The 15,173-nt window shown below is 38.2% G+C and overlaps 1 protein-coding gene across 5 annotated transcripts in view; it reads left to right on the forward strand.

Annotated features, from left to right (window-relative positions):
• Nucleotides 1-15,173, forward strand: part of Dnm3 (dynamin 3) — a 531,047-nt gene that overhangs the window by 512,131 nt on the left and 3,743 nt on the right. For 4 of the 5 annotated variants that reach the window (XM_033762088.1, XM_033762089.1, XM_033762090.1 and 1 more), the window contains one exon: nucleotides 10,482-14,370. The exons of the other annotated variant lie outside the window; for it this stretch is intronic. In XM_033762088.1, the coding sequence (XP_033617979.1) occupies nucleotides 10,482-10,551 (70 nt within the window). In that variant the 3' untranslated portion in view covers nucleotides 10,552-14,370. Of the gene's footprint in view, nucleotides 1-10,481; nucleotides 14,371-15,173 lie in introns of those variants that run through there. 5 annotated transcript variants of the gene reach the window in all.

Below are 15,173 nucleotides of genomic sequence, written 5' to 3' on the forward strand. Positions count from 1 at the left end.
GTTTGTATCTGTGTGTGTGTGTGTGTGTGTGTGTGTGTGTGTGTGTGTGTGTGTGTGTGTGTGTGTGTTAGAAAGCTCTAATTCTTTCTGGAGACTCTTTACATGGTCCACGGGACATATGATTTCTTGCCCTTTTAGCACCAACTTTTACAAACACAGCATTTTTCTCATTAAAAAAAAAACACACACACAATAAACCACTGAGCAAAAGAAACTCAACTGTTAGGAGTTTCATAGTGCTTTCAACTAACAATGAAAATTCCATTTTAAAATGCGGTTTCTGAGCCAGTGTCAAAGATCCAGTTAGAAACAATACAATCTATTCAGAGGAACAGAATCACTTCTAGGCATGTCCAGAAATCAGCCTTTTGCTTCCTCTTTTGTGAGTTAATACTGCAGAACCAGCCTGAGATTAACCACATCAGATAGAGGAGATTTGCAGAAGGGAGAAATCGCAGGCCATTCTGTCCCCACCAGTCTCATCTCTTGGCTTCTTGCTAAACATCTAATTGGACTTAGGCACATATTTGTTCACTGACATGGTAGCTTGTGAGGCATAATGCTTCTCTGTTTGCCTTAAAATTTTTTTGGTTTTGTTTTTTTAAACTTGAGCTCTTAGACATGTTAGAGCTCCTCCTGCTGGATTTCTTTTTTTTTTTTTCTGTTTTGATTTCTGGGACTGTGGTCAGTAAGTGGCAATTCTTCGTCTCCATTTTTGCTACTTGGTTTGATACCCGTGACAAGAAAAATATCATCTGGTGCATTTAAAACTGGTCTTTTATTTTAACTCACCACACATCAAGATCAGGTGGCAACGACATGTTGATGCAATATACTCTCTAAATCTTTAACTTTTTTGTGCATTTTTTGGTTATTACTTTTAAAAAATTAAAGAATGTGAAAGCTAACTTCTTCTTCTGCACAGTTCTGCTCTCTGAGGAAAGGCCCCAAGTTACACCCCTATGCCTGCCTATAAGGGAACCACGGCTCTCTCAGAAAGACACAAAACATTTGCTCTGTGTCCTTAAAACAAGAAGAAATTTCACATTTTTATGGACTCAAAGTGCTGTCTTTTTCCTCCCTACTGTGCTTTTTCTTCACTCAGACTTTAGATGACAAAGGAATCCACATCGAAAAGAAGAAGAAGCTTCCCTCTTCCAACAGCCAGCTCCCTGCGCCTCCTTTCCAGCCTCTCCTTTCCCTCCTATGGTAGCATCTGCTTCCCTTCCCTGGTGCCTAATGCAGGAGAGCTCAGAGGACAGGAGATGAAGAGGAACAGAAAAAGTCTCACCTCTTCTATCATCAGTGGAAGTAGATTTCCATGGCACATGAATTCATGAAGGCCTCTTAGGGGAAGGAAGGAAAGAAGGGAGGAAGGAAGGGAGGGAGGGAGGGAGGAAAAAATTCATTGAAAGAGGACTGCCTAATTTAATTCACGAGCCATGCTTGCATAAACCTCTTGAAACAAACCAAGTCATCCCTCTCTACAGGGTTTCTCTTGCCTTCTGTTTCTTTGCATCTCTTCAGTCTTTTCCTCAGTTTATCTGTTGTCAAAGATATAGTCCAGAGGCCAAAATATTAAAAAGTTAATCTCCAAAATAGTGCCTTAGACATCACATTTTCAAACAACTAAAAATCCTCTAAGTGATCTGTTTTAGGATTTTATTAGGACAGGGGACTAGTTAGTTGGTACTTGTAATAAAGAATAAGACAACGCAGTGCTGATGGCCAGGGTTGGGAACGGAAGAGGGCGTGGGAAGCAGCTCATCATTTTCTTGTCAGGTGCACAGCGCAACTCGGTGTCACTAGACCAAAGGTGTCAGTCCTCGTGAGTGTATTCACTTGGAAATTTGTTTCCTCGGTCCTCTTAACCTCAGAATGAACTGGCATTTACAGACAGACCTGTATTAACCGCAACCTGAGGGACAAGTTTGACAAGCCCCGTCCTCTGCGCCAATACTCTCAGCATTCGATCATCAAACCATGAATTTTAGGGAGAGGCTGAGAGATTGTCTGTTCCTAGGTTCCCGCCCAGGACAGGAATCTCTGCACCATGCTTGATGATTGACGTAGCGGCGTGAAGCCATAAGCAGTTACCTTGCTACTGCAGAGCAGCACGGGACTTGAGGCCACCTTCCTCTATTACCTGCAGTGACAGGACCTCTTGATGCATCTTTCCGTGTCCACACAGTAGCTCTTCTCGCCTGCGTGTTCGCTCTCATTCCTTCTGAGAGTTCTCCTGACACAATATCGTCTTGTAGACATTGCTGCAAACTAAACACCCTCCTCTGACTTCCATTGATTTATAGTTCTCCTATCCCATCCTGTTAAACCTTGTATTTTTGTAACTCTGCGTGCCGACACTGTCCTACATGCTTTACGTATGTCGATTCCTATACAGTTCTCATGTCAGACCTCCTAACTAGCTGCTGCGATAATCTTGATCAGAAAAAGTGTGAGTGCAGTGCCACATCCTTCCCAATTCCTGGTCTTCACTGCACTACTAAGTGGGCAAGGATGAGACCTAGTCACCAGATACGTTCTCCACGCTTTCAGTTCTGCTTTCTTTCCCAGAAGGGTGGCACCTAGGAGCTACATTAACAAGGCTTTCTTGACCTCGGGTTCCAGTTTGAATTTGGTCCGCTTGGCTGAAAATCAAAAGAAGGGTAAAGTGTGGGCATGTAATGCCTACATAGTATGGTTATAAATTCTCAGACTGGCTCTTTCCTCCACTAAAGCTTTCTGTCCCTTGAAATCTTGAGCTTGCTTTATATCACACATCTACTGTTGGCCTGAGGTTCTTTCTGTATTCCTTGCGGTTCCCCTATACACATCATGGTGTTTGTCTGCACAAATCCACCCTCCTCAAGGAATCTATCGGAGTGTCCCATGAGTATTATTTTAATGAAAAAATTGCAGTCAGGCCTGAATGGAGGATTCATTTGATACTCAGGCCCTTAACTGTTGACCCACTAGAAAATTGCTGATATTTGACCATTTTTACCCAGAAAAATAACTTTTCAAGATGGTTCAAGTTACATAATACATGTAATTCTTATTGATAATTAAGTGCAGGACCAGGAAGGAGTATAAGATATATATTTATTATAGAGTTCTTAAAAAAAAAGAGAATAAGACAACATTTCATTTTTCAAACCAGAAGCACTTTTTCTGGCTTTCTTTCCTTGGTTCACACCCTTTTTTATTCCTGGAATGCCTGTCTTCTCAACTTTCCCTACTCTTTGGAAGCCCTTTTAACCCCCAAGTCTCCTTCCCACTCCAGGACAGGATTCTAGATGTCCCCGCCGCTGCGGAAGCACAGTCCTGTCTGAGCACTTTCCCTAACCTTGTCACTGTTAACCTGTCTGTCTCCATCTCAACAAGACCCTTCTTCCAGAAAGTGACTATCTTTATTTCTATGTCTCTGACTCTGCTATAGCATTTTAGGCACACCCGAGGCTTATTGACTGAAGAAAGGATACATGAAAAGCTGCCTTGCAATGCTTAATTGAAATTTATTTTGGAATTCACCCCCAACAGCATTTTTTTTCTTTTTTTGGTACTGGGGATTGAACTCTGCTCCTTGTGTTTGTGAGGCAGGCGGCGGCACCACTGAGCTAAATCCCTGACCCTATCAACAGCGTATTTTATGAATCCATGTAAGCGTACTTTCTTGCTCTATTGAACATTTCCAGAGTGAACATTGTTATAAAACTCTTCCTAAATCATAAACTGAGCAGAGTTAACATGGAAAAATTATCCTTTAAGCTGCCTTTCTGCCACAACCGCAGAGTGGGCATGTTGGTATGGTATCGTTGGGGAAAATCCAAGCCAGGCATTTAGGTCGATGTAAAGAAGGCACATTGCATTACCACTTATCTCAGAGCCTAATTTATACAGGACATAATGTTTGTATCCTCAAGTACAAATGGTAGACAGCTTTCTTATGTGCTCATTTCAAGTTCTATTAATGGATTCATATTTTACTAATGACATACATTATAAAATCATGAGTTCATTTTTATAAAGTAAAGAAATGTCTACTCTAATATGTAGCACAAATCATAATAGAGAATCCTGTAAACTGCTTAAATGGACTCCATTTAAGACTTGTATTCTTTCTAGCATCTACTGTCAACTATTCTTGGACTGCATTAAATTAGACATTATTACTTAAACCTCCCCAAAAAGGCCAAAAGTGTGCTGGATAATATCCTATTGCATTTTTGACAATAAATTACAGGGTATTATTTTCCATGTGGACAAAATCATGACTGTCATAGCATTTTTCTCAACTTAGCCTCATGCCTTCTAGATATGTAAAGCTGACTTATCAAATAAATCCTCAAAATAAGCAACCACAATCTTGATATCTAACATACGTTGTCCCGAAGCCTACTCTCTTAGAGCAGACATTTGCAAGAGGAAGTAAAGTCCTGGGTCACAGGCTCCTTTCCATTGCCCCCAAGTTATACCAGGCCAGTTCACTAGTTCAGTCACTGATCTAATTAGGTCTCCATGACTCCGAAGGTCATGGAAGACCGCACAAAGTATAAGGAGAAAGCTGAGCTTACAAGAGGGTTAGAATATTGTTCAGATAAGAAATGCATGCCACAAAGTTTGAAAAATGATGAGAGGACTAAATGTTTCAAAAGGACCATGGAGAATTTCATCTCCTAAAATTCAGGAAACATTTTTTGTTTTTTAAGAAATGCATCCGATGTGGCCAGAAGAGAGGAGGTGCCTTAAATCTAGTCATTAAGTAGACAAATCCTTCACTATCAATTACATTAAAAAATTGAGCAAGCCGATTCCAGACTTCAGTGTTCTGAAAAACCTGAACAGTATAATTCTCCCTTAACCCTACATGTAATTTAAGGTAAATTGAATTTTTGACACAGTTATAGTTTTGAGCATTGCGTTTCTGCTTTTATGCAAATAACTACACTCTCAAGCAGGTACTTCTAGAAGTATCAACTTTTGTATATCTTTTCTGAGGATTTCTTTTTAATTTGGGACCACCTAACGAATAAGGTTGAATTTCAATCATTTTTTTTCTAAAGATGAGATCTTGAAATGCACATTTGGATGTATTTACTTTCTTTTTTGTTTTCTTATTTTTTACGGTACCAGGGATCAAACTCAGGACCTTGTGCTTGCAAGGCAGGTGCAGCACCACTAAGCTAAATCCCCCACCTACATGTTCACTTCCAATACCATTTTCATGAGCAAATGCAAGCTTCCCTAAACAAGTCATGCTAGTGAGGACTAACAAGAAAGCTGTATCTTGGTCTTAATGACATAAAGCTTAAACCGCTTTGGTCCTAGCTTATTAAGTCTTATTAGCTACCAAATAAGCTTATTAACTACCAAAGTGTTTCTGCAGCCATTCCTTCAAACCTCTTAAGGTTCTTCTAGTACTTTTTCTTTTTGTTTTGACTTTTTCTAGAAAGCACTGACAACCCAAGGTCAGAATCATTTATTATGCCTCAGAGTAGTGCCAGGATCAGCAGCATCCGAATCTCCTTGTTGGAAATGTCCCAGCCCAGAAGCACCTCTGGGTGGTTCCTCGTGACCTGTGCTTTAGCAAGTCCTCCGAAGAATTCTGGTGCAGAGTATCATTTGAGATCCTTTGCCTGCTCTAGGCCATACCAATAGAACTTCCCAAAAGAACAAATTGTAGATCGGGATCGTGGTAGGAAAGGCCCAACGTGACTTGTAGTCACCAGTCACATGGTTTGTGCTTCCCATCTACAGCTGCATAAAGATCAAGCTGCTTCAGAAATCTGCATTCTGCCCCTGGAAACAAGACACTTAGAGGAATAGTTTCCACACCCACCGAGGAGCTGAGGCACCAAAGCAGTTCATCCTATTGACCTTTCCCCCCAACCCCTGTTAAAATGGGCCTCATATCATGAGCACTCAAGACCAGTTAACCTAAAGAAGAGCAAAAGAAATGTTAGTTCCTTTATTCTTAAAAGACCATGACTTAAAAGAAAAAGCAATTGAGGCATTGTTCTCTTATCGGTGAAGCCAGTTTTTGGCCCCAAATGCCACCCACACTGCATGAACATTTGACTTTTCTTACAAAATTTGTCATTGTCCACAATGCTGTAAATGGTCCATCCCTGCAGCTATGAATCCAGCTTCAAGTATTACATCTTCCCTTTGATTTGGAAATAGATTTGGCTTGTCTATCGTAACCATAAACTGCCCACACACAATGAAATATTTCAATAAATATTAACTGATACAAGATGCTCCATTTCATTATAATGGGTTACTTAATGAAGCCTGTCATGAAACAAAGCAACTGAGGAAAATTTGGTATAAAACAAAAAAACATTGCTTTGCCCAAAATGAAATGAATGTCTTTGGAAACTATTTGAATGGTTAGGAACTGGATCAATGAAATGAATATGAACAGTAAAACATAAATGTTTTTCTGGTGTTGGAGTTGGCAAACATCTTAACATTGCTTATTAATAAAAATTCACCCTGAGCAACTTAATGCTTCTCTTTAATTGCTTTCTAGCACAATTTTACACAGAAATGACTCTTTTTATAGTTTTAGAAACAAAATATTGTTTATTTCTTCCAGAAGAATGGGAGAATCTTTAGGATTTTTAATTATTAAGTATATATGTCGGTTCCTTTAACTGGAAAGTGGGCGTATTCCAAAGATGTTCTAATCATGTTGAGAAATCGCTACAGGAATTTTGTTTTTTTATCGTTTCAATCTTTTAAGGCACCACACAGTTGGTGGAGGTTTTTTCAATGCAAGGGCCTTAATGAACTCATGGGTGGATAAGTTCTCCTGACTTATTTGGGTAAAAAAAATACTTAGGAAACAAAGACCATGCTAAGTTCTGCGACATGGAATAAATGAGGTGCACAGCAGACCGGGCACATAGCAGAAATACGTATTCTCTTGCCATCTTTCTTCAGCTGCCCACTAATTTGTCCTCCTCGTGACCCATTTATCATGGACCAGGGATTAAAGACCAGATAAATGAGAATTTACTGAGTCATCAGAGTATTTGAATTTTTCTGTTCTTCATCTTTACCAACGAATTCCTCGATTCTCAGCATTTAATTTCATTTCTTTCACTCATAATAGACCTACACTCCTTCACAACTTCCAAGTTATAGATGCAACATTTAAAATCTTGCTTACCCTTGCTTTAACCACACTGTTTTGTTTTCAAGCTTCTCACAGTATACTCTTACACTGTGAATTATAAAATTTTGCCCCATTATCCCAGTTAAAATGTCATGCTGTGTAGTAAAACCACTTGCACTTTTGTCTTATTCTACTAGTCTGCCGCTCTGAATATTCTGAGCTCCTTAGAAATCATCCAACACGATGCAGTCCGCAAAGTAGATGCTTTGTTAATAGTACCTGCAGTATATAACTACAAGTCCTGGTACATATCATCTAGCCAAGCCTGTGTCACAGTTGAGAAAACTGAGGCCTAGAGAAGTTTGGGAGATTGATGATTGCACAATTCAGTAATTGGATCTAAAGTCCACGTCAGTTGGCTTTTGGTACAGAACCTTTTCTGTGTAAGCGTACTGCTTCAAATGTAATAAGCCTCTGACATATGCCTCAGAGTATTGCACACCTGGCTTCCCTGGACCTGCTCAATTTGCCCCAGCTCTGACTATACCCTGAATAAGTATGGTGCTTAGGTAAATACATTTCAGTCAACCATTTGTTCATTGTTCCATTACCGAATAAATTATTAATTTACTATCATTTAATTTTATTGTACTGAATGCTGAATAGATATAAAAAATGTAACATGTGGTTTCTATCCTTGGGAACTTTTTGTTTAGAGTGAGTACAGAGAAGTTTGGTAAATAAATACATAATCACAGAGTTAAGTGATAGGAGGAGAGGTAGAGAAGGGAAACTAGAAGAACTGAGGGATGCCACGGAAGGCAGGAACAGAGGGATCAGAAGAGAATCAATCCCTTTGCATTCCTTTCTGTCTTGGTTACAAACAGTCGTGGTCTAAGCTATCAATTTGCATAAAACAATTTCCAGTCTACACTGTGTCCTGCCTCTTTCTCAGAATGTTTAGCTTAAGACACTTTTTCCAATAAAAGCTCCCATGTAAACCCATTATTATTAGAGTAGAGTTTCCCTCCAAGATCAAATTCCGGGCAACTATCTACCCCCATCCCCGTAACTGCTTAACTGTTAAGAATACATCTCCATAGGTTACATTATGATTTGTCAAACTCCCTTAGGATAGGGAACCTATTATTTAATACTTATTTTAAGCACCTACTGAAGATCAGAGTAGTCCAGCATTTTTTCTATGTAAAATTTCCAGGAGTCTCGGCCCTTTGTGTCATTTTTTACTTTTTTGCACCGTGGTCGTGACTTAACTAACAAATACCCCTGTGTCACCATAAAACCAAGGAATATCATAAATATTCATAAGTTGTTTTACTTCCACAGTAATAACTTTCCTTTATTCAATTATCAAACATTCACTGACTAAACAACAAGCAAAAAGCTAGACATTGTAGAAACTTGAAGAAGTCTAAGGCACGGTGCATATCTAATCAGTGAAAATAAACATGCAATCCTAATTGAAATTCAACATTCAACAAGATGAGTTGAATGACTGAGATGTGTTGATATGCCGCAGAAGCAGCTGTATCGGAACAGAGCGAAATAGGACAGAGAAGGCTTTAATGAGTGTTGAGAGATGAAAAGTATTAAAAGGTGAACAAAAGGACAGTGAGAAGGTAGCTGCCTATCACACCGTGCTAAACACCATGTGAAACAAGTGAAGTAGGCATGACTTCTGGCCTCTAGAAACTTCACATCAAAGGGGAAAACAATGCAGGTACAAGATTCAAGACAGAAGAAATGTGGCCATTTTAAACAAAGATGAACAGTATACAGAAAGAAGAGGTCACAGGTGAGAATGAAATTGTGAGAGGATTTTTCCTGGTGGAGAATTAACAAAGCGTTTCAAGTGGTCACCATAGCGTTTCTGCAGGAGGAAGACTTATTTGTTTACTAAATTATACCACTGGTATAGGTGTAGTTTTCTCACTGTGCCTGCAGTGTATCTCTATGTATACTTCTAAAATTGAGTGCCTGCAAATAAAAAAATAAAAGCTAGTAAGAGGATATTAGAATGCATCACAGGAAAATGCTTTAAAGCCATTTAAACATGTTTTCAGTATAGGGTGAAAAGGAAACTCAGTATTTATGAGTTTATGTGTAAGTGGTCAGTATTTTCACCCTTAATCGATAATATTCTCTTGCTTTTGCTTTTGCTTTGATTTTTCATGAACTTTTTTGGTCGTTTTATTGTTATTTGATAGGGAAGCGAGCCCAAGGCCTTGGCAGTGACAGTGCCAGCCATAACAACCAGGCCACAGAGATGTGACTTTTAAACATTTCATCATTGTTGTCTTCAGCTGTCTAACTTCACTTCTTCAAATCTGAAAGTAGACATTCAATCTGACTGATTTATTGTTTCCAAAACAGAAAATAATCCCCCAAAGAGATTATAATTACAGGAGTCTTGTGGGCAAAAAAAATCAATGGAGAGTTTTTGTCAAAGTGAAATGTCTCAGTTTGTATAATTTGTTGAAATTTGGGGAGTATTAAAGTTATCCCCAAGGTATATCATGTGAAGTACACACACACACACACACAAATTCATTAATGTATTTAGGAAATATATCTAACAGTTCAGGAAATAAATAACATTACTTGATAATAATGAGAATCTCATTTACAGTAAAATTTAACAAGGTGGAATATGCTTGCTCAGTACATTTAGCGCTCAGAAACACCACACTGCCAACCAGAAAGGGATCATTATCACTGCTGATAATGAAACTTTTAGGACCGAAACCGGAAGTAGAGCTCATGCTATTTCCTCAGTCACTCGGAGTGAACCTGTGGACCTTTGTTGCAGAGAACTCTCAGAGACTTCACTGTTTGAATCTCTAGTGCCCTGCACATTAGAAGCAAAACATAGAGCAAACTGGAGAAAGTACGGCTAAAAGCATTAGGAGGTGGGAACTAACATCCTGATAGAAAAAAAGAAAATTATATAAAGACGGATAAATATTCAAAAATCACAATTACCTGAGACTTAATATGCCTTTTCAGTACCTGGAATAGGTAAAGCAAAAACCAGTCCATTGTACAAACTTATTATACTCTATGGGTTGAAATATGTGCAGTATATTTTTAGGTAGTTTTCAAATGATTCCTTATTTTTAGTATTGAAAAGGCCGACCCGTTTTGAGAAAGATTTTCATAGGAAAAATACCTAACTTCTCACTGAAAACTGTCAGATGAAGCCAAGATGACAACGGTACCATTAGTATCCTGCTGGCCCGACCTGCATGTGCGTGTGCATGACGGCTCGCTCAGTGTCCTTGGGAACAGCAGCTCTCTGCTATCCTGTTTCTTTACCTGTCTCTTTTTCTCTTTCTAGCCGGAGACCACCCCCATCACCAACTCGTCCCACTATAATCCGTCCACTAGAATCCTCTCTGTTAGACTAAATGAAGTGTCTGGCATGGCAATTTAATCACTAACGAATTACGTGAAACCAACATAGTTGATAACTGTTGCAGTAAATCATGAGTAGTCGCATGTGTGGACATCAGTAGGCAAGTAACCAGTTTTACTAATGCATTCCTCCCTCGTCTTCATTGCTCATGGTGTGTCTATTTTGGGAGTTCGGCTCTTGAAAGCTTCTTACCAAGGTAGGTTTGTAGAGCAGCCCTATACTTTGGGTACCATTTGCCTAGCCTGGCACATATTTGAAATTGCTTTCGACAACTTTTTCCAAGTTGTCTACCTGGTAGCTCATTGAATATAATGCTTAACAGATATGAGATAGTAGTGAGCTTAGAACTAAGCCATACGTATTTGCTTTCCCATTCTGTTTAGGATGGCAGAAATTCTCTTGTCTATTATTAGTGCTACCACCTACCCTATAATTACACACTGAACTACTCTTTCCTTCTTTGTTTCACAAGACTGTTAGGAAGTGATTTTTTAAAAATTGGAATTCCTTGAGAACAAGACTTTTCCAGGAGCACAAGGTAGTTTGCCAAGGCAGAGTCTTGCACTGTTTGCTCTAGAGAACTGCTCCTCCTGCCAATACATTTTGTTTCATGCTACAAGCATAGGCTACTATGAAATCAACGCTTCTGTCAAAGATTTAATTCATTTCAGGTTTCAAGGAAGAAGCAAAACATTCCATCTCTAAAAATGCCTGGAGAAATATAATGTCTTTACTTACTTACAAAGTCACCTCCTCATAAGTGACATTGAGGACCAACCTGGAAAATGTTTAATTTTTCCAGCTGATCTAATTTTTGGTATAACTGACTATACTTTGTTACTAACTCCAATTTATTATTATTGATTATTATTTGGGATGAGACAAAGATGCTTCTTTCCATTCTAATTTGCAATTCCCTTATATATTTGCATATAAATAATTATGTAAGAGCCCTTCAAAAAGAGGTAGTGTGAATATCCATTCTAAGTGCTCCCCCAACCTCAACACTGGGGAATGAACCCAGGGTCTTGCTCATCCCAGACAAGTGATCTACCGCCGAGCAATATCCCCAAGTCAACATTTATGCTTTCTTAAGAAAGCTTGAGGCTTACTATGATATAATCATGTTGAAAGAATAAGACCTGGGCTAGAAGGAAAAGACAGTCAAAGATACCACGATCTAAGGCAGCCCTCTCGCTTTTACGAATAACTACTGCAGAGTCCCTACCTAGCTCATTTCAGAAAATCCTGCTGAAGCAATTTGTACGACTTATAAAAGCAGCTTATGGGGCCAGGGATTTTTTAGCTCAGTGGTTCTGCCGCCTGCCTCGCAAGCCGAAGGACTCCGAGTTCAATCCCCGGTACCAAAAAAAAAAAAGCAGCTTAGCTTGGAATTTAAGGTTCAGTCTTGAGGCTGGGTTTTGAACTACCGAGGACCGGATGATTAACATGTAGGAAACAGTCAGAAGCCAGTTGGAATTCGGTCTGCTAACTGTTCCCAGACAGCAAAGCAAGTATTCACTGAATCATGGTGTCTCATGACATTATTTCATATTTGACAGAAGTAAATCAGATTTTACTAACTGAAACGTCTCCTTTTGAAAGCAACAAACGTGATTTGTATGTTAATTTAACTTTAATTTCCTGTGCAGCTTATATCCAAGACAGATACTCATAAAGTATGAAGTAAAAACTTTTAACTATATTAAAAAGAGAATTTGCCATGTTCTAAAGGGCTACAGCTACCCCACTTGTAATTGGAAAAAAAAATAAAGAATACAAGATTTAGAAAAAGGTTGTATCAACTTTCAAATTTATAAGTGATTACAGAAAGAACATTTCCACTTTTAATGTCCTCTTATATCTTATTTTTTCTCTTTGAAAAAAATTAACTCTTTGCAAATGGAATCAATGCACAAAATATGAAGTACGTTTCAACAATAAATAAATGGAAAGTCTTACATCTACAAACAGTAAAACAATCTACAGTGAGTCTTTTCATAAAACTCCCTCTTTTTAGGATTCTCTTTGCTTCTTCCTTTGAATTCTCTAAAATAGGCAGCTAACAGATTATGTACTCCAGGGTTTGGCTTTGTGCTAACTGTGGCTTTGCATTTTGCTGTATTTCAAGAATTTCCTTCTGTTAGAAGAAAACATTGTGGACAACCACTGGTGTGTTCTCAGATCAGCACAAACCATGTCAAAAAACAAATTGGAGACTTTTTTTCCCCAAGTCTCTTCCCACTGATCTTAGGCACTCATAAACAATGGCATTTGTCATCATTGGCTTTTGTTTTTCGATTATAGTCCCACAGATGCACTGTCCCATTTGTCTCCCCTTGAGCGTACGTTTTTATTCCACTTTGCTAAGTTATGTCTAGGAGAGCTGAGTCTCCCTGAAATTTCAGCAGTCACATTTGAGAATATTTTCAGGTTGCTGTGTCATAAGGGTTTGCATCCTGCTAAAGGCAGGTGCCAGTGTGAACGAAGTCCGAAGCTCTGGAATGTCTGTGGAACAGCGTGAGGTTTAGCATGCACATTAGGCCTTAGGATGGGAATGTGGCTTAGAGCGTCTGTTTCCCACTCCACTTCTAATTGTTCTGATGTCCCCAGCACAGTAGCTATAGCTCCATCTCATCTAGCATATGGGAAAAGAAAGATGTTTTTAGGTTTGGAAAAGCTAAATGTGTATGTTTATTTGATAGGTAAATCTAATTTTATTGTTGCATGCATGTGGACTAATTGGAATAATCCTTTACTCAACTGTGGACAGATTATGGAAATAGTTGATTTAGAACAGGCATATTGCATTTCCAGAATTTACCTACCAAGAATATCCTTCTGAGTATTGCTTTTAGCTGTGTTTTATAACATAGAAGAGCAGTAGAGTCTATTTATTAGCAGATTTGCTATATGTTCATCCCAAAACACAATGAAACTGGTTTCTACAATATAAGTGTAAACCTTCTGAATTTAGGGTAAAAATTAGCCACACAGATTAATTTTGTGACTTTTTAGTATAGACTGTAGCCATAATTCTCCAATATTAAATGGGACCTAATACCAGTATGTGATAAATGTTGATGTTTTCTGTTTACAAACATGTTTTCTATGCATGTGTCTCTGTGTATACCATATATACATAGTAAATTTGTTCCTGTAAGGACATGTATTTTGTTTCTCTTTAAGTAAGTTTAGATGCACTTGTTAAAATGCCACAAGCATGAGTGTGATTGTATGTGCATTATGTATACATATATATGTGTGTGTGTGTGTGTGTAAGTATGGGTGTAAATATCTATGTAAACATGTGCTTAGTATGTGTGAGTATATTTTTTAAACTGTTAATTCAAAAGATATCTTCAGAAGATCTGTGATAACACACAATAACAGTGGTTCACTTCTCATAACATACATGAAACATGCAAAATTTAGTAACTCCTGATCGTATTCATTCTGAGAGGCACAAAGCTTATAATAACCATGACAGCAAGGTAACATCCACAGGCATTAGTATCTAAATCCACAGCACTGCTATCTAAGATGGAATTACCTTTGACAATGTAGTTTGATAAGATCTGGAAACCTTCCTTTAAGATCTCCAGGTAGAATTACAAGTTATTTTTAGATTGCTAAGCTGAATGTTCAAAGGCTAAGCTGATTTATATAATCATTTTTTCTTTATATGAAATGAAAAAAATAGAAGTATTCAGCCACATAAAAAGCAATGGATTTTTCTGAATAAAATTGCTTTTTAAACGCAGGGGAGAAGTTACTTAATTCCTTGGAGGTAGGTTGTCACCTTTTTCAAGTAAACATTTTTCAGTTAGCAAATGGTATAATTAATTGAAATTGACAGCAACCCCCTTAGAATTAAGAATAAAGCCTAAGTAGTAGGTCTCTGAACTGTTGAAGTCAGTGTAAAAATGATCACGGGTGAGACTCGGGCCCTGAGTTTTGTCCCATTTCACCAAGAGGACAATTATCTGTGAGCTCAGAGCTTAATGGGAAAGAAGTCGCACGATTTTGGAGAAATAGTGGATAGCTCACCAGATCACTCAGTCCTTTCTAAAGAGCTCTAATGTGTCTTCTAGATAATCTTAGTAACTCTGTCTAGCTAGTGTGTTTAAAACTGTGTGGTGCTCTGTATGTGAAACTTTAAGAATATTTTTGAAATATATGTAGTATGTGCATTACTACTTGTATATGTGTGTGTGTGTGTGTGTAAATGCATATATGTAAGTATGTGTATGAAAGAAAGAGAGGAAACTCAAGGAAGAGTCTCCTGTTTAAGACTGTTTGTACTGGTATACTGGCAAGACTTCTTGCCTCTTAGGTGGAGGTTTCACATGTGGCTCAGCATTAATTCCATTTTAATCTCTACCCTTTGATTCTTTAAACTTTGCTTGTGATGTAATTTTTAAGTTATGACAAAAATTATTCTGCTCCCTTGCATTGACCTCTGCCGATCTGTTTTACATATTTCTCCCAACCAGAGCTCTTACCACTATTAACTTGATTTGTTTTATTTCACACAGACAGCCTTTGTTTTGCTACTTGTCTGTATTCCTGTTTTCTCCCTTTTCTGAGTCGAATTCTTCTTTCACTTTTTTT

The sequence above is a fragment of the Fukomys damarensis genome, unplaced genomic scaffold, assembly GCF_012274545.1.
Source record: "Fukomys damarensis isolate Sample0158 unplaced genomic scaffold, DMR_v1.0_HiC HiC_scaffold_11, whole genome shotgun sequence".
NCBI lineage: Eukaryota > Metazoa > Chordata > Mammalia > Rodentia > Bathyergidae > Fukomys > Fukomys damarensis.